Source organism: Rhyacophila brunnea, unplaced genomic scaffold (assembly GCF_057557595.1).
Source record: "Rhyacophila brunnea isolate RB1 unplaced genomic scaffold, BYU_Rbru_1.0 scaffold_4, whole genome shotgun sequence".
Lineage (NCBI taxonomy): Eukaryota > Metazoa > Arthropoda > Insecta > Trichoptera > Rhyacophilidae > Rhyacophila > Rhyacophila brunnea.
Window position 1 is genome coordinate 23,787,676 of NW_028233068.1, and position 21,905 is coordinate 23,809,580.

Sequence of the window (21,905 nt, forward strand, 5' to 3'; positions counted from 1 at the left end):
TGGGTACTTTACGTTGCATTATGATGTGTACTTTATAATATCGATGGCGATGTGGAAAAATTGGTACCTATTAAAAATTCATGTTCAATGACATTATATATTTTGATGTTTTGTTATAATCTATATCAGTGGTCGACAACCTACTACCCGCGGGTAATTGAATTACCCACTACAACATTTTGAGTTACCCGCCAGGAAAATATGACACTTAATATTTTTATAAAATTATTATTATTTATTGAAAATACCAAAAGTTTAAATGAATAAATAGATAATGATGTTTTTTCATCATTTATTAATTTTAAGTAAGTAACTGAAGGTCAATTTTTTACGTTGTTATCACTGAACGTGTTTCATATTATCGTTTTCGTATTTTCATGCTTTTCAAATAATTGAATTTGCTCTATTATCAGAATTTGGTTCATCATATTCTTGTGAGCAAATATTTTCCTAAATAAAATGTGTCTGGAATACTCTGCGATATATATATTTTATTATATAAAAATAAAATTGTTTCTTAAAAATATCGAAAAAATTGTTTTAAACTTTTTCCTACTAACCAAATATTTTTTTCAAAATTGATTTTTTTACCCAGTCTCTCAAAAGGTTGCCGACCACTGGTCTATTTCATTTGGTAGTTTTTTGTGATTGTTAATCTAAATATTACAAATAATGATGACTTATCGTATTAAATAGTTACTTGTTTTACGCTTTTAATATTAATGAAAGGAGTTTTTTTTAACATAGTGCAGATTGGAAAAAAGAGCTTAAATGGAATACGTTTGCCTCAAATGAAGCGACATGCCACTAATTAATTAATAGAATAAATCTATATTTTACTTGTAATTAACCAAAGTTTCGAAGAACCATGGGATTCCATGAGATCGTGCTAGAGACCTATGACTATAAAAAGATGGTTCAATTTGCTACTGTTCTATCAAGTAAAAATTGTTAAGATTTTTATATAGCCTTTTAGTAAAATAAAGGAGAACTTTGAAAATTTAGAATGGTAAATCATTTGCGTAATTGTAGTATTTAATAATTTTATTAATTAAAAAACACTTAATTTAACACAAATTATTGTAAGAGGTAACGCAAAAAATTTTTTCTTATACATTTTGGACTAATGTAAATTATGTCAGAAAAATGTTTCCCAATCATTTCTAGGGTTTATTAAAAAAAGGTTGAGAATTATTGCTGTATTAGAATGTTTTCTTTGACGTCTCTCGTTTTAATAATGACTTGTTTTTTAAAATAATATCATTTTTTTTCAGGAAACACGAGTTGACGACATGACATGGCGAACTTACCTAAAGGATAGAAGAAATTTTATAAAATAATACCGTCAATTTATTTCAATTAGTCTAATGAGAAAAATTGCCATGAAGTGAACCAACATATAAATAAATGCTCGTTTGATTTAAATTCAAAATCATAAATTACTAAAATGATAAACGCACCTTATAAACTCATAAAATATCGAATTATGCTAATATACGACACGCACAGTATCGATTAGACTCCTTAAACATGTAATCATAAAAGCAAAGTGTTAGAGTTATTCAAGCAAAAAGCATTATAAGCGAAACGTGAACTTTCTCCGAAATCAAAACGTTGTATTGAATTAAAATAACGAACCATAAAATTAAGTGTGAGCAAGTATAAAAAGAAAGTATTGACGGTTAAATACAAAACAAAAAAATCCAAATAAGTCATGAAAAAAATATACGTACTAAAATTATTTAAAACAATCTCCATAAATTAATTTATAATACAATGGTGAGTTTAAAAATAAAACATAATAGCAATACTCTCAATATAAGTATATCCATTATCAAACGTATTTCCTAATAAGTAATTTAATTATCTTCATTAAAGTGAGAAACTGTGTATTAAGCTACAGTATTTACACTTAAATTACAAAACATTAAGAGTCTTTTACAACAAATCTATTAATTAAAATGGGTAATAGTACAGAATTACCAAACAGATTATTTTTATTTAAGTAAACCTATCAATTAAAAGTCAACCCTTAAATGTATCATGAGATAATTTAATATATTTTTTTTCAAAATAATTAACATAGTTTTCAAGATAATAGTATAAACATAAAATACTTAAAAATATAATGTAAGTTAAATGAAATAAATATCATAAAAATATGGATAAGAAATCGAGCTTTTTACCAAATTCGAACGGCGGGTTTGTGGCGGATATGTTGAATGATAGAATATACAGCCCAGATTTGAATTATTCTACTTTCCATGACACCTGGACATCGGCTGATAACGCCGCTTCATTTTCAGACCAAAGCGATTCCACCAGCGACATCGCAGCATCATCCCACACAGTTTCAATCACCGAATCGGGTTTACCATTCAACAACAGAACGTTCTTTTTCGATCAAAACTCTAGTCTATTTGTATTTGATGAATCTTTTATTCAACACAACGGGACTGTGACTTATTTAATGCCATGGTATATGGTGCTGATAAAAACGGTGAAGAGCAGTATAATGGTGTTTATTATACTTGCAGCATTATTTGGGAATCTTTTAGTAATAGTATCTGTCATGAGACATCGAAAATTAAGGGTTATAACGAATTATTTTGTGGTGTCGTTGGCTCTAGCGGATATGCTCGTAGCAATATGGGCGATGTGTTTTAACTTTAGCGTAGAGCTAACAAATGGGAAATGGTTGTTTGGTTATTTTATGTGTGACGTTTGGAACTCTTTAGATGTGTATTTTTCAACTGCATCCATTCTTCACTTGTGCTGTATATCAGTGGATAGATACTATGCGATTGTGCAGCCGTTGGATTATCCATTGATAATGACAACAGGACGCCTCGGAGTGATGCTGGCAGTCGTTTGGTGCAGTCCAGCACTGGTGTCATTTTTACCCATATTTATGGGCTGGTATACTACGGAGGAGCATCTTAATTTCAGGAGAACTCATCCAAGTGTTTGTGGATTTACAGTGAATAGACCGTATGCGGTCATTAGTTCAAGTGTCAGTTTTTGGGTACCCGGTGTCATTATGCTGTTCATGTACTACAGGATTTATATGGAAGCTGATCGCCAAGAAAGAATGTTATACAGGTGAGTACATTTTGACGAATTTGTATAATTTAGAAGTTTTTGTTCTTACGTGATGATTTAAAAGCAGCCGACAAAATTGTTCATTATCCTTATTTATCAAGATAAGCCGTTTTGGTTGAAAAAAATAGCAACACAATTTGTTATGTTTGCTAATATTGCATAATTTTAAGCTTAATAACCAAACTCTGTTACCAATTGCTAAGGCTGTAAAAAAATTTGGCTTTGGTATTTTATAAATGTGGAAAACTAAAAAAAAAAATATAGGTTCTTTCGTAAAATCAAATACAATTAGGATATTAATTGTAAAAGTAAACAACACAGTAAGTCTGTTAATTTTAAAGATCTTCATAAATTAACATTACCTAATGAATATGATAAAAAGTATTAACGATATATAAGAGGGTAGGTACTATTATTATTATCAGAGCCAAATTTATGGTTCAAGGGGGAGGGGGGGTCTAAAAAATTTTGAGAGACCCAAAAACCATCTATAAAATAATATTGTTATTTTTTTTTGTCAAAATCACTTATTATTTCTGATATTATTTTATACATATTTTTTAGTTTATGACAATCTGGAAAATGATTTTTTCATCATGAAAACATCTTTAACTGATTCAAACAAATGTTAAGTAAGGTATATATAATTAGTCTTTCATCTTCAATAACTTTCTACGTATGTTTCTATCTACTATACGTGCGACGTATTCTTGAATTAACTGATAAACTCGCAAACACTTCAACTAACTAGGTCATGATTTTATAGTTTTGTCAATTTATTTTCGATCTGAGTCCCTCATAATCACTTTAGATCTATTTTAAATGCGACTCTCGTTATTATTATAATGAATTCATTAAACTATAATACAAGAAAGACAAGACTATCCAGTTCCATTAGAATCATTTTATCATCCCAGGTTTTGTCTTTCAGCATTTTAAAGAAAAATGTCTATTGTAAATTTACAGCTGACATGTATGTAAGTTATATATTATTTATTGCTTATATTATACAAAATTAACTTATTACAAAATCTTGAAAAGGCATCATTGCATTGTCCAGGCATTGGTTTAAGTGATAAGTGTTGGATTTTTTCTTTCTATATTATATAATGTAAGGATTTTACATGAAATTTAATATCACTGTACATTAATATTGTTTTAAGTATATTTATAATATATATATATATTATGAAATATCAGAGTTCATGCTTTTAAAATTCAATTATATATCCAAATCGTTCTTGAATCAATATATTTACTTACTTATCATAAGATTTTCTTAAGTCTAGACTCTCTATAGATCTCTCTACACTGAGACAATTGTATTGCTATCAATACAATTAAATATTTATTAGATATTTATGGCATACGCATGAATACTGATTAATATACATTATATATAATATTAATTGGATGTTCATACATATGTATATATTATATTGAAACAATACACAAATTATTAATTATAACTTCTCATTTAATTGATCTATAGTATTTTGAAAAAAATTGTAATCACATACATACTTACAATTTAATAGAAACAGATATAATACATAATCTGATATTTTTGAAGCAAACAAAAATAAAGGTAGTCGAAAAAAATAAAGTAAAGTTATTAAACCTAGACAAACATAAACCAAAATATTTAAAGAATAATATCTCGAAAATAATTTTTAAAAGATTGATATAAAGCTATTATATATTTAATTATATAATATGTAGACATTTAATAATAATTATTATCTGATATTCATTTTAACTAGTTTTTTTTATGAGGGGGAAATATTCTTGGCTTCAGAAGTAATTGATGATTGCTATCTTGCAAAGTGATATTTATGATTTATTTAAATTGATTTTCACTTAAAATAAATTTAAGATCTCTTTTCATATGTATATATTTTTACCGGAAAAATAATTATGAAATCTTCATTCAAAATTCATGTAGGTACTCGTATATAGGCATATTAACTAAAAAAATCCGCTATCTGCGATAAACTACATTTTTTCCCTCTTATTATGAAGAGATTTTTGCATTTGAAAGGGGGAAATTAGTTTTTTTCTTCGTTCAACAGTCCATTAAGCCTAAAAGTGCTCCCAAAATGAGGATTAAATCTGCATTAAACCTCAACAAATCATCCCCTATTACGCAAATGACTCTCGGTGCGTGTAAGACACCAGCCCCTTGGGACTGTACAATCACACCAACGACTAGTGACATGCACAATACGTATTTACACACGCGATAATGATATTTATAAACACATATACTTAATATAATATAATTAACGTAGGTAGTATAAAACACTGTTATTCTAGAGAAGAAAAATAATAAACGTTGGCCACAGATGAAATAAAATAGCTTAATTGGGTTATAAATATTTTTTGTACAAAACATCACAGGGAAGTTAATAAATATTATAATTTCTGGTGGAAAGCCATTATATAAAATAAACAACTAAAATATAGTCCTTAATCTACGTATGATTTCAAAGATAGACACCCTACCGACTTCTCTAACGTATGATTTGTAACATGAGTTCTGTGGGTCTATTCTATGCTTATCGACCGCTAAAGTGATAAAGTGAAAAATATTATCAAACTTAGGGTAGGTTTGTATCAAAATATTAGCACTTATTGTAACAATTACACGAAGCCGGTTTTTATTGTTGCAATAAGTGCTATATTTTAACAGCACCTATCTTGCTGCTGTTAAAATATCGCACTTATTGCAACAATAAAAACCGGCTTCGTGTAATTGTTACAATAAGTGCTAATATTTTGATACAAACCTACCCTAAGTTTGATACTATTTATCAATTTAGTGTTCGATAAGTATAGAATAGACCCACTGATATACTTACAGCGTTCAAGTTTAAACTTGCAGTCTTTATAATGCTATTATTGTAGGTACCTAATTATATTATTATATTGTATTTCCGCCAGTGGGGAAGACTGCCTATTGGAGGAAGGTAAATATTTCGTTACAGAAAAATATTCAATTTATCAACGCACTTGACTCGGGCCAACTTTTTTTCCAGGATATTTTTAATGTATGTTTCTGAGGTTTTTCAAAATTATATAATTTTGTAATAAAGAATCCAACACTTATAACTCGTGTTTATTCTGTATTGAATAAGAACTAATAACTTTTCAAAAATAATATTAATATAATATTGCTATTGATGAATATACGAACAGAACGATAATTATCAAAATTTGTTTGACCAAAAATTATTTTAATCGAAATTTAATGAGATTGTCAGCAACGGCGTAATACGACTTTTTGGAAAAATATAATAAAAATACGAACCAGAAAATAATGTTATGAAATACAAATTACAATGAATATCTGATATTTAAATCAGGAATAGGAGGGACATTAGTGTTTTAATACCTTTAAAGTAATTTCTTATTCGATAAATTTATGTATTGAGTCATTGAGTGGACCTAGAATACTGCCCTGCTAAGTAAAAATACAGTGATTTGGTTTTAGTGAAACGAGAACCCAAGTCTTAAACTACGATTTAGCTTATAAAAAAGTTATTAGATTCCAAAGTTATTATATTGTTTTGATATAATCTCTCAATATGTACTGTATTTTTATAGATTACCTCAAAAAAATTCAATAATTTTACACAAGATAAGAGAAAATGTAGTTTAAAACTTGGGATCTCGTTTCACTAAAACCAAAAACCATGTCTTTTGACTTAGAAGGGTAGAATACTGAAATAGTCTACTGCCACAATTTGTCAGTAAATGTGTAACATTTTCAAGGTCCGAAATGTCAAAATTGCACCCCTGACGATCAGTTCCAATTATTTTGCGACAGGTCACACCATTATAATGTAAGTGCCGAAAGAAGACAACATTCAGCGTTTTTGCTACATGATAATGTCCCACAGCTTAATTTAATTATTCGTAAGCTGATTTTGTAGGGGAAATCATGTGTAGATATAGCGATTATCTGAAATAAAAAAAAATTGCAGTGGTTTTTATACTTTTTAGCACCACTTCGTACAATGGGTGAGTCTGTTGATTAACATACAGTTTCTCAAAACTTCGAATTAAACTAAAAACAACCACCCTCATTTCTCATTCCACATTGAGTATTCATAGCTACCGCCAAACAACTAAGTTAAGTTACCTTATGATAAGTCTTTGCAATTATAATCAGGATTTGCTAAGCTTTAGTACTCAGCTAGCTAACTCAGCATAACTGAATATTTAATAGACCTCATACATATTGACAACTTTTTTTCTTCAGGAAAATTCGATCAGACTTGCTTACGTACAATTAGATTGTGATCGGGTCTTAAGTGGGATGTGACTCCGTGTGTAGTGTCTGTCATAGGGTAGGAGTAGTACACTGCATTGAAATGGTGTTATTAACATGAAGATAACTGTCACGTCAATCTATCACTGTACCTACATCCAATGCAATGAATTAAGATTTCCTGAAATTATTAAAACTTTTGAAAAACAATAATTATAGAACAACATGGCGGCGAACGTCACACTTCTAGTTAATGAATGTTTTTCTAAAGAAAAATACGAGAAGTACATATTTTCACCTTTTTAAAATTGTTATTTTATTTCTCATATTATATTATAGTCTATTAAAGTGTTTATTTTAATAACAGCATACAGGAGTAACATACAAAACTAAATCCATAGAACAATAATATTGTTATAGGCAATAGGATGCCGTTTCAACCCAAATTGATAATAGTTAATCTGAAACAACGTTTCCGATGCATCTAGATACTTAATTAGAGCGGAATGTAGAAAAATTTGTCTTAACTAAAATTTCCTCAGTACAAAACACTATGCAGAAACATCGTCCATAGCTAAGATCATGTTGTTTGTGGTTCACCTTGTCTTAAAGCTTCGTTAGTTTTTTCTATTGAAAATAATACCATATTTAAAAATTATCTTTCCTATAGTTTAGGTAAATTATTTTACAATTGTTAAACGATTACAAAAATATGACAACTGCACTTTATAAATGCAATAACTATAAATACATATTAATATTTAATTATAGTACTCTTATGTTTCCGTTATAAGTCATTATACGTGATTCTACAGGCACCGCAAGATTTTTTTTAACATACACTCTCATTATTAGTATTGTTTCTTGCGCGGTATCAGGCGAGCATAAGTTGAAACGGGTAGCAAAAACGAAGTAACACTGCATAGACCTGTCTAACCATTGAAAAAGTATTGATACATGGAATGGGTATCGTATCGAAAGAAAGTATCGTCCTTTAAAGAAAGGAGGGCCCACACAACCTGAACCGGGCCCCCACTCTACAGGCCAGGATTTTTAAGTTTACTTAGGGTTAAAAGCAATGTGACGCTCAACATTAGCGTTTTCAAAATGAATGCTGTATTTTGAAAACATTACAAGTCACTATTGTGTTTTAGTCAAAATAGTGAAAACAATCCTATAGGTATAAAAATAAATAGGTAGGTAGATGTAAAATATAATATTTTATAGCAAATATTAACCGTTGTCTTTAAAAAACCTACTAACATTTGTGTATTTAGGTAATATGAAGATTTTTGCAACTTATGTCACTGATTTTTAAAATGTGTCAAGCAACGTCTTCGAAATACAGCATTCAAATGGTGTACGAGGTAAAATTAAGGATATTCACTGTATTTTTAGTGATTTTGTGTATTTTTTAATATATCTCTATATTAAAAGGTCCGCAGTCCCCATTCACTGCGGACCATTTAATTATCACATTTAAATAACATGCTAATTATATCTAATGGCCACCTGATGGGCAACGCACCAGTTGCGCTGGACGCAGTGAATGGGTCATTTTTATACGACCCCGGTCGGTGTGTCAATTGTATTTACAATTGGTGAGTGTGCATAGTGCTCGAAGATGCCGAAAGGCGATACCCGTGTCGCAAAAAACGATGCAAATGGAATAGTACAAGACTTAGGGTTTGGGTCGAAATCCCGAAGGCCGGAATCCCGAATGCTGAAATCTCGAATGGCCGAAATCCCGAAAGCCTAAATCCCGAATACCGAAATCCCGAATGCTGAAATCCCGAATGGCCGGAATCCCGAAGGCCGAAATCACCAAAAATTTCGTCCGGCACCCCAAAACTTAAAACAATTAGAATTTATATCTATTTGAATTGCGGAGCTGTCAAGTATCGACATACGATAATAAAAAATGCATCGTACTACTATTGTTAAAATGTTAAAATCGTTGAAATAAAATAGTGCGCAGGCGACTTTTTTTAGTATTAGAGCAAATTTGTGATGTGTGTTTATCTCACTTATCTGATTGACCTCCCAGCAATGACATTAATATGGACGAAGCATCTGGGAAAAAAAATGACACTCACTTTTTTGTCGGGTCTGCCGAATGGCATAATCTGTTCTAACGCCATTGCTATAAAGGTGATATTGCTATAAATTCCCGATGCATTTTTTCGGGTTTGCCGAATCGTATACGGATTCGCTCAAATGATCATTGTCACTAGAAACACTGTTCTAACGCCATTACAATAAAAGTGATATTGCTATAAATTCCCGATGCGTGATATCGCATAATGGAAATTGCGTGACGTCTACCTATACATGTGAGAATGTCGTATGCGGGAATTTACTTGCTAATTACTGTATTGAGTGCGTTGTCCATAAATAATGTCATTGCCTCCCAGGCTGGAGCCCTGTTAGCCCCCCCCCCGCCTTGTGGGGGGCCATGTTTGTAAATATCGTTGTCAAATTATGGTTGTTTGCGAAGGATTATTTATAATTTTATTATATATCCATCGTTATCGAAAGAAATTATCAATAGCAAAATATCGATGTACGAGTACCTTTCATAAAGTATTGATACTTCAAAATATCTATATTTTTGTTACGATCCTACACTCATGCCTAATACAGAAGGGGGCGTGTTCATAACAAAAGTAGTCTATGGTTAAGGATTCCTTAACTCTATACTCAGTATAGTCTATAGTTAAGTCATGCTTTTCGGCAACTTATCCTTAAGATCGAAATCTTAGATTCTGCATGCCGCTCTTACTAAGTAGATACACATAACATAATATAATATATTATGTTAACTGTATCTTGGTGTATGTCCAAGAAGATAGGTACTATATGTAGAACAGTAAAAGAAGTTAGGTATTAGGTCCCAGTATAAGCTAAAATTTGGCACGTTTGTAGAGTTTTAGTTATGGATCAAGAATATCTGGTTGCAAGGTTTTAAAAACGGACAGGTTGCTTCAAATTTCCTCATTCCCAAATTTGAAAAATTATTACTAATTAACCAGACACTTTTCAAGTCATTATATTTTTGATTAAAGTTTATGATTTTTATAATGTATTATTACGGGAAAATAGTGCTGTATATTATGTCTGTTGAATGAGTCTAATTTCTATACACTGTATATGAAAACAGTATATTAGGTAATAAAAGTTATTTTCTTTATAATTTGCAAAGTACATAGGGACTAGATGATAATAATAATCACTAATTACGTTGTTTGGGTTATACAAAATAAATAGGTTATGTACGTTTTAGTCACCCCAGTTCCACAGTTTTAGTGAATCGACATTCAAGATTGAATATAAATATAATACAAGATGGTCATACATACAGCGATGGATCAAAATAAAATAATATGTGAAATATCTTAGTCCATCGGTCACAAACTGATGAAAATTAAAAAAAATATCCCCTGTAACACGATAGTAATGGGATAATATGAAAGATGAGTTAAAGAATTATTTAAACAAAGAATCTGTGAATATAAAATGTATACACAATTGAGTTCCTTCATAAAATGTTTTTTATATATACCTAGTAGATACTACTTAACTGTTAAAATATAAATCGAGAAAAAGGCAAATGTGACATTTGATATAAATGAGAAAGTCGGATGTGTTATGTGAATTGAAAGAAAAATACTTGGAAAAGTCTTCGTATATTTAGAAAATTATTATTTTTATTTGAATGGTATTAGCACTGTTATATAACTATATTATAAATTGAGTTGATTTATATTTCTTTATTAGACATTTTCATTTGCGTTCAATTTCCGGGATATTTCGTTTATTTTGTAATAAAGTTTTTGCGAAGTAAAAACGGGAAATCACGAACACGTCAGGCATCAGAGAGAAAAAAACAAAATGGCGGAGTATAATGCCAGCTGACCTGAACAAACGCGGGAAATATTAATTCGTTTTTCAGGTGGAATGAATGGCGACCCTCTTCATACGGATGTTTCACATTAAGTCTGTAATTCAATAGCATATACGTCTGACCATAATATAATTGCTCAAGGAATATGCATGTCAGTTAAGTAATGTTATTTACCTAAGGATGATTTAATTCCTGCAAATATAAGATATAGATAAAACTGTATGTGCCGTATCGAACATCGAAATAAATATATTTATAAAAGCAAATTAATACTTGTGATGCTCGCTGATGATACGTATCGAATACAATTTAAGTGAAATCTTCAGTGTAGGTAACGTAAAAAATCGACGGGTTTCCAATCACTTTATGCATTGGTTAAATAAATAAAATAAAACTTGAATCGACACTATTGACCCTTGAGTGCACTTGATGTAATTTGAATTTAAATTATACTTTAATTTACTATTTATTTTATTCAATGAATAATCCATAACATTTGAATATATAAAATTTATTATAATTTGAAAATACCTCAGATGAATACATGTCCCGCCGGACATCGTATTTTCGCAAAAAAGATTTTATCTAGTAGGTATATAGATATCAAAGGTGATTTTAATCTATATTTTAAATTCTAATTGATTTATGTTTTGTACCGCCCCATTAATTGAGTCGTTTTTTGTGACTTTCGGCATCTTCAGGCACTATGCGCACTCACTAATGGTAAATGCATACTGAGAACGAATACAGCTAATTTTTTGAAATACACATAATATAGGCACCTACTCGTATGTTCAGTGATTGCTAATTTTTTTTTTGTTTAGGTTCAGAAGTTATTTAAAGGAATTATATTTTTAATGATTTATCTCACAGATTACATGAAAAAAAGTTCTGAGTGTTTTAATTATGATTTTATACTATCTAGTCGTTCACTAAAATAACTGACAGAGTTTATTCGAATAGAAAATGTTAATAATATACCCCGTATTGGATCCTTGTCTAAATTAGTAAAAGCTAAAAGTTCAGGCCTCATAGATTTTTTTGGTTCGTAAAAAATATGCAGGACACGGCCATGTTTAATGTACTCAACACGTCATCGAAATCTGGGTCAAAAGTGACGCGACGGTGTGCTCATCCACGCAATTCACTGGAAACACAAATAATATTATGTCACTTTGGTGTGTGGGTAATGCCCGGGTAATGGTTACATGTAAGTTGTACGTATGCAGTTCATCGTGGAACATTTATTCGTGCACCGCAGTACGTGAAACGAGTTCGTATAACATTTTATCAAATGACGAGTTATTCGTTGAACATTTCACCGTGGAATACATTTGTACGTATCTTACAAAATGCGGCGATAGTTTGCAAATAGTACTGTTCCAATTAATTAACCCTAAGCTAACCTAACCTAACCTTACCTAGTAAAGACATCTCCACATGTTGTAGCATACGTACAAATATACTCCACGGTGAAATGTTGAACGAAGAACTCGTCATTTGATTAAATGTTACACCAACTCATGTTTCACGTACTGCGGCGCACGAATAAGTGTCCTGCGGTGAACTGTTTACGTACAAATTTCCGGATACGGTGGGTAATGCGCTTTTTAATGAGTTCATTATTTGTATCGTATTTTTGGAGACTCATTAGTTTAGTGTAGTAGATACTATAATAGAATCGATCGATGTTTATTAATTTTATTTTATTTCACGAATCAAAAACGGTACTGCGTATAATATTATGTTTTAACGATTCTGATTACTCATACTGTCTATCGTCTTCCAATCTGCATAAAAGTAGATGGGAGCTTACTATCTAGCATTATATTGTGAAGTATATGTGGTAGGGTTTCTATAGACGTTTCCGAAATCTCTTTATTCACATTAAGAAAACTCTTAGAGAACCAAGTACAATATGGGACATGGTGTGTAAAACTCCCACCTCCGCTCCCGTTATGTATATGCAGATACGTCATACGCGGCCGGCTAACATAACCCTTACGTGTGCCAGATCAAATAATTTAAGCCCTCATTTTGTCCTGAGCAGAGCCGCACGGGACTGGTGATGCAACCTTGCACCGAAGTGCGAATGCATGATGTTAATTAATATGGCAACTATCAGAGTGACTTTAATTTGAATAGTCGCAAGAGGAGTCGAGAGTGTCCCGCTCCCCATATGCTCTGGCGAATTTAGTAAAGGCCGCAAAATTCGCTTCGGTTGCCACCATGTCCGCATGTCCTATTGGGCCCGAATGGGGTCGGACCCGGGCAAACAACTCCGCTCGTTTGGGGCCCATAAGTGGACAGTCCCACAGGACGTGCTTTGCGTTCTGCTGGTCGTGTCCACATGAGCAACCCGACCCATGTCTTGCCAAACCAAACCCCTGCAGTTTGGCCGCAAAGTTTCGCATGCTTAAAAAAGGCCTGTTTCTCTTCCAGAACGACCCCCAAGTAGGTCACCTCTCGAGCAAACCTTATAGCAGAGTCGCCGAAACGCACTGCGGGTGATCGATTATTTATGTTTATCCTTGAGCTGCCTTTGAGGAGGATAGCTTCCGTTTTTCCAGGTGCAAATGCAAGTTTATTAAGCTTACCCCAGTTTAGGATTCTCGATAATGCGTCTATAGCTACGCGCTCGAGTGTCGGACGGCTCGACGAGCCAACTAATAAAAGAAGGTCGTCAGCGTACGCGACGAGCGGGCAGCCCGGTGGCAGAGGTAACGTGAAAACATCGTCAAAAAGTATATTCCATAGCAAGGGGCCAAGCACGGAACCCTGCAAACACCCCATGGTGGTCTCCTTGTAAATCAATTCAGTGCTAGAGTCGTATATAACTTCCTTTTTATTAAAATAGCTTTGCACTAGGCCAAAGGTTGGTATGACTTCAGTGGGGTATGCCTTGATGCCAGATCAGGTTTTTTGAAATATGTATGTCGACTATCCATGATAGCTCTGCCAACAAATCCTACCTCTAACGTCTCCGTGGGAGTCCCTAGGTAATGTAGCATGCTGTAGCAGATAGAGGAGGGTGCAAGGCAAATCACCAGCGCCTAAAAACTGGTACATTCTGGCTACGGGAAGGAAAATCCCTACAGAAAACAAGGGCATGTTCACGGGCCTTAAGGTGGCAGCCCCACCAGTGAACTCGGGTGCTGTGGGATAATTACCTACACACCCTAAAATAACAGATTAATCCAAGCACAGGGAAGCCTCGGACCCCCGTTTCCATCTTGACGACCTCGCCCGAATTCGGTAAACGATTTTGTTTTGGAACCTACAATATCCGTACTCTAAATGTCCCTGGAAAGGCCGAGCATCTAACAGAAATACTTTCTCAATACAAGTTAGATATTCTCGGGATCAGTGAGTGTCGACTCACTGGCATTGGCGAGAAGTGTATTCGTGGGTTTCGTCTATTGTACTCCGGACACGCCACATTGCGACGTAGTAGAGTCAGATTGTTGATATCCAAGGAAGCTTGCAAGTGCCTCACCAGCTGGTAACCTATCTCCGAACGTCTACTCCGTGCTACTTTCAAGACCAAGTCGGGCTCCATCACTTTTCTGCAGTGCTATGCTCCCACAGAGGCTGCGAGCGATGCAGATAAGGATACGTTCTACGAAAGTTTGGCGGAAGCCGCTGGAAATATCCCCAGCTGTGATCATGCAGTTATCCTTGGTGATCTGAATGCCAATGTAGGATCTGACCCTTCGCGTGGACCCTTTGTACTGGGAAAACATGTCTAGTGGATTTTGCCTCAATGAATGGTTTTGTGATTGGTGGTAGTCTTTTCCCTCATAAGACCATCCACAAATATACATGGACATTGCCAGACGGTAATACAAGAAACCAGATCGACCACATTTTGGTCAAAGCGAAATACCGGCATGAACTGCTAGACGTGCGGACAGATAGAGGTTCAGAAATCCACAGTGACCACGAACTCTTGGTCGGGAAATCCCGTATAGACCTCAAACGAGTCCTAAAACTCAAAAGGACGGTCAGACTCGATGTGGAAAAACTAAAATGTACCCGTGTGCGTGTAACCTATGAGTTGGAGCTGCGGAAGCGCTTATATGATGCTCGAACTCTCACGTCTTCCATCGACTCGGATCCCTTGGAAGGAAAATGGATATTATTCCGGGATGCTATAATGAGCTCCGCAACCACTGCCTTAGGAGAGCGGCATACGCACAGGCCGGACTGGATGTCACCTCATACATGGAAGATGATTGAGAAGAGGAAGCTCCTGAAAGAATTGCGAGACAATGGTACATACGACCCCAGCGCAGCATGGAATACCAGACAATGGACCGCGTGGTAAAGCATTCTGCCGGCCGCGATAAGCGCCGACGCCTGGATGACCTCATTCTGCTGCCTGCAAGAATAATCTAAGTGCTCTCTTCCGCATCACCAGAGCAATTTGTGGTAGAAAACGTCCAGTGGTCACTGCATTACGCAACTTTGACGGAGTGACAGTCACTGAACCTGCAAAGATTCAAGAGCTATGGCGCCAACATTTCAGTGATGTCCTGAATCGCCCACCTCCATTGAATCCCTTCGATATTCCGTCAAAGATCACCGCCCTCGGAATCACTACTGCATCGGGATTCTGCGAAGATCCTCCGACAACTGCTGAAGTTAAAGAGGCTGTCAAAAGACTGAAGCGCAGAAAAGCTCCTGGAGACGATGGTATCCATGCAGAATTTCAGGCTTTTTATCCTTGACCTTGGGGGCCTGCTTGGGGTCATCAATACCCTCAGCCACTTCTGACTTCCGCTTCCTAGTGGACATTCCTTCCACTTGCATGGGGTCTCCTTTGTGGTTGACCATGGCGCTAGGTACCACTCGTCACACGTTACTCACTCAAACACAATTTATCGCACAATAAATATTATTGTTACAATAATTAGGTAAACGGGAGCAATAAAACTATTCAAAAACATTCAGTTTTCAGAGTTCATTGCTGGTTGGCAAGGAAAAAGTCACAATTCCCGGGAAAGTCCAAAGGGAAAACACACAAAAGTTTCACAAATCGTATTCCAAGGGCAGGCGAAGGTATAAGTGAAGAAAGGGGATCAAAAATTAGTGAATAGCAGAGTCAAAATTGAAGATAACGAAAGCAAAATAATAGCGATGCAAAAACACGTCCGCACGGATCGACAGTTCAATCTCTTCCACAATATGGGACAACGGAGATACTAAGATGATCGCCCAATTAGTTAATATCACGATGAGGTAATCGTAAAGTACGTCGTAATGATCTGTCGGTTTGCAGCATTTAGATTTAAGTACTATTGACGACAATGTAAAAGTCAATTACGAGTACGTAGCTATAACAGTAAGTTGTCAAGACTTGGATCCGAAAATTTCAGGCACATTAGTTACACATACATGACATAAGAAGAAAAAAAGATTAACTAATGTAATAGAATTAAATCTAAGTTACAAAATATTATACAATAAATTTTTGACACTATAAATATGTAATAGCATTTTTTTACGTTTTTAAGTTGTATTAATTTAATTTAATAAACAAGGGTCACCGTTATATTTTATATATCAAGTTTTAAATTTTTGTTCTGATAAATCCAATCATTGGCATCCACTGCATAAGAAAATAGACGATAGAATAGGTGTACAGTTACTTTATAGAAAGAAAATTTTAGTAGTAGAATACTACTGAAGTTTGGCTTTTACTATTATAGTTATGAAAATTTAATGATTATATAAAAAGTTTTACGTTTTAATGTTCCTTGGAAGAACTCCAAATGGTGTTAGAGGAATATTAAGAAGTCTTATTACAACTAAAACTTTCATTACAAATGATGTATAAGACGAGGTTTTTAGTGGGATGTTTTAAAAAATTCTAGTAAAATCATAATTATAATAAACCGACTCTCGAAAAAAAATAGGTTTGGTTAAGTATAGGTACAACTATGTAAATATATGTATTATTTAAAAACAAAAAAATGTAGAAAGATACGAAGTGAAATTGCAATGAATCAAGAACAGTCTTTAAATAATTTTAATACATTTTTAGGAAAAAAGCAACTAATTAACCCTATAATGTCTCTGTATCGAAGCACAGAGCAAGTATATTTCTGGCCACAGTAGCAAAGGTATTCATAGTGCTGTATCGTCTTCTCTCTCGTTGCATCCGAAGAACTAATCCCAGAAAGGAGAAGCACCTTTTTATAATCTCGACTGACGCTTCTACTCACAAACTCGAGTATTTGTGTCATATTGTACCAGTGTACGTTTTACACCCTGGATTGAGCAAAGACATCGATTCTTAGAATTCAAAAATCGCGATTCTTTGGTCTTAATCTAATACCAACACAACCAACCACAACCGTACAATCGTAATATAACAGGTTAGACCAGCGATACTCAACCTGCGGCCCTTTAAGCTTTTATGTGCGGCCCGAAACACATTTAATATCAGGAATTTCGTATATATTAAGATTCGCTTCGACCATGACGCACAGATAGTGCACAACAGCACACGATTTATTAAAAAAAACACGCATAATTTTTAAATTCTCAAAAATGTTTTGTAAAAAAAGGGGGGTTTCATGATTTTTTTAGTCACACTAGTAGTGATGCGGCCCGCGTTACTTTACAAATATATGTATTTGGCCCGAAGAAAAAAAAGGTTGAGTATCATTGAGTTAGACTGTGTTAGTTCGACGCAGACCCCAACTTATATGCATTGAATCATGCCATCGGTGCAAGTTAAGTTCTCAGCAATGTTTAACTCCTGATTTGATAAGAAATAAACGGTTTATATAATATCTTATTTCTGGGATAATATTTTTTTTCAGAACATTCGACGTAAATACGTAATCTTAATAAAATTTGACTCCTTGTTTGTCAGTTAGTTTCAGATATTCGGCTATGACTCAAAAAAACTATAAAACCAATGTTAATGATGTATAAACCTAAAACCTTCAGTAAGAGATTCTTTATGTTTCTAGATGTAAATACAAAAAAACTCCACGATTTACTTTTTGAGATGGTTGAATTTATACTCAAAATAAATTCCGATTGTTGATATTACAAAATAATCAAAACAAACCAATGAAAAAAGCCTACGGCTGTCAAATATTAAATACCATAAATAACACCCAAGCAAAGCCGGGAACTTCAGCTCGTATACGAGACAATTAATTATTTTAAAATTGATTTTGACTAAAAGCACGTACCTACTCCAGTGGCCCTCTTTTGATGCAAATTATTTGCGCAAGTAGAAAGTATTAACACTTTCATGAATATTTTGATTATAAAATCTCGTTAACACCGTCACAAGCCATTTGCTCAAGAAATGAAAATCTTTCTCGTTAACATACATTTATTTGATTTCTCGGAAAAGAAATAAAAGAGGTGTATTTGATTATATACCTACGTCATAGAAAAATATTATTGAATAAAATCAACAGCACATACGTTGTTATAAATTTTGAAATTATTACGCACACATATTACGAGCAATTAAAAAATTAAATTCAGAAAATTAATAATATGTTTGGGGTGAAGAGTGTGAGTTGAGATGATGTTTATGATGGAGGATGATAATGATGTGTACGAATAACTGAAGTATGATTGTTGAGAGCGGTTACGCATTTATTTTGCAGATTGTAAAGTGCGGTTTACATAGGTACAATAAAGACAATAATATAATATATAAAAACTAGTGAGATATTATCTAACCTGAGGCTTGACGAGACTGACTGACTGATATGGATTAAGATATTCATTCGATCGTAATTGCCTATTTATTGAACCCCCCACGATTGAATAATGCTGACACTGAAGTATCCTATGACTTTGGTGATAAATGCATTTTAACATCTTAATATATAATACTGAGCTAAGAGTTCTTATTTGCAATTTGTAATTAGATTCGTGTGGAGTTTTAATGCTAAAAATATATGTACTGAACAATCTTATTTCCGCTAAAAGCTAATATAATTTCTCATTGAGTACACACTAACCGATACCGCTGACGGCCTGTGAGAAATGTATATAAAAATAAATAAATAATATTTTCGCCATCGATTCGTATGTCATGGATTTTGCTGACAATGCTTGTTCTCACAGGGCTCGTTGATCGCCACATGTAATATTCTAAATAAAACTTAAAAGTTTAGTTATGAGTCAAGTTCAAGTGTGAATATGAGAAAATGGCTATCAAGAGGAAGGGGAGCTAAATTATTATCTACGGTGAGCGGTTATTGACATATTATTATGTATTACGGTGCTGCTTTACGGTAGCGAATCATGGCACCTTACGAAGGCTTAGAACAACCGTATACTGAGCTTAAAAAACAGATGTTTGCGACGAATACTGGGTGTGCGGTGGTATGACTTTAGGTGCAACGAGGAGATAAACGAATGCACCAAGCATCCTCTCATCACGCTGAAAGTGAAGAGGCGACGTTGGACCTGACTCGGCCACGTGCTGCGGATGCCAGCAGAGAACTTCAACCTGGCTTGCCTGTTCTTTAAGCCGACCGAATTCCGGCGTCCTGGAAGGCCGCTAAATACAATCTACAGAGTCTATACGGCGAAGCTACGGGATGCTGGTTTGACCTGGAATGAAGCAAGAAGACTGGCGAGCGACAGGGATTCTTGGAGGCGCCACGTTGTGTCCATAAATGCTCTAATTAAGGGGCGGATATGGCAAAAGAAGAAGAAGAAGAATTATGTGTGTAAGTAGTTGATCATTGTTAAAAGTAGTTATATTGAGTTGTTACGCATTAAATTTAATATTGACTGAGGGCAATATTATATAATTAGCAATTGCTAATCAAATCAATAACTTGCTTACATTTATTTTTTCTTACATAGTATAATTTAGTACAGAATAGTTTATCAAATCGTATAATAAATGTTTTATACGTTTAAATCATGTACTTTCATTCATCCTACTGGTACCGAGTTGGCAACAAGATGCCGACTTATTCTGTCATCCAGAAGGCGTTACAAAATTGTCTCATATTGCAATTTTTGTAGTTTTAAAGACTTACTTAGGGCCAAGAAACCCCGACAAAATTTCTAGATAAAAAATAATACATAGTAAGTTTTCATTTGACAATATTTTAGTCATGTTATTCCAATATACCTAAAAGTTTTCAACAATTGAATAAGGCAAATCGTGTGAATTGACATTAATTTGTCACCTGCTGTCAGCTGTTTGACATTTGATTTCACCAGGTCAAACGATAGAGGTCACGGCTACATCATGTTATTAATTTGTAACTCCAAAACTTGACTAGTTTTAGACAGCGGTGTTAATTATTAACTGACTCAGTAACTTATACGTTAGACTTGAATGAGAGTAGAAAATAATTTATATTAATGTATACGATTCTGTAAGTGATTATGTTTTGTAAAATGTGTTTATCTTTTTGATAAAGTTATATTAAACAGGTGGGTATATTTTTTGCGTAAAATAAAATTCCAAGTCAACACGAAGCCATTTTTGACTCTCTAATTAAAATCCTAGTCGGATCAAAGTTGTTTGCAACATTTCATTTTTTACAAACGAAATTTTCTTCCTGTCATATTATCTTAATGCGGGACAAATATAAATAAAAACGATTTGTGAATAAATTTGAATGTTTGCTATCGGATTGAAATCCTATGAAATGTAATACGTTATTATTAAATGTAATAAGAAATGTAAAAGAAAAGAAATTGGTCCTTAGTTAGTAATAAAAAATATCTTGCCATGCATAATCTTTTTTAAGAAAGTAGAATAATCTGACTAATCTGACTTCGATTCGGTATCTAGTATTAGACGTGAAATGTAGTGTATTTTGACATCAAAACTAGCTGAAAAGTTACTATTAAAACGCTAGGTTTTTGCTTAAAAAAATAATTTGCTTGCATATGTTTTCAAATAAATTAAAAATATATTTATTTCTTGTCGATGAATCGGCAACAAAAAGTAGTTGCGATTTTTTTTATTCAAAGGATTGGCAAATAGCTAGTTTCTCGCGCCGTCTAGAATATTTTGGTTGGAAAAAAATGGATAATGGAAGAATCAAATCACATCACATAGGTATCTACAAAAATAGTCCGATATCGTAGGCGAATATACCAATAATCATATTTTCAAAGTGAACTCGATGCGTATTAGTATTATATTAAACATTTGCTTTATGATGTCATAACTAAAAGCGGTTGATACAGTAGAATCCGTGAGGCCTGGTAGGAAATTTGTAGTTTTCTCAATGAAGGTATATATTATCAATATAATATCCTTTTTGAAATATGTACCTTTACTAATTCTATCTCTATAAATAGTAAAGAAGGGTTGCGCTCAATATTGATTAAATTATATTAATCCAGCAACCGTAAATTCAACATTAAATGAAACACGTAAGAAACTTTGATATAGAGACACCTAGAGTTAATCCTACTGTTTTTCTAGGATAAAATATGCGACTGCACGTTTTAACATTGGTTTTAAGAGTAGCGGAATTTTTAATGTAAGCTTTCCGTGTACGAAATAAATTTCTTAGAAATCAATCTCCACATTAATTTTATGTATTTGTATTCAAAGTGTAATTTTGACTATGTTCATACACATTGGTGAGACTAAAATCTGTATAT

General features: G+C 33.4%; 1 protein-coding gene across 1 annotated transcript in view; it reads left to right on the top strand.

Moving 5' to 3' along the window:
• Window positions 1-2,911: 2,911 nt before the first annotated feature.
• Window positions 2,912-21,905, top strand: part of LOC147067118 (octopamine receptor beta-1R-like) — a 317,969-nt gene continuing 298,975 nt past the window's right edge. The window contains exon 1 of the mRNA XM_085954833.1: window positions 2,912-3,102. Within this exon, the coding sequence (XP_085810959.1) occupies window positions 2,912-3,102 (191 nt within the window). The remainder of the gene's footprint in view (window positions 3,103-21,905) is intronic.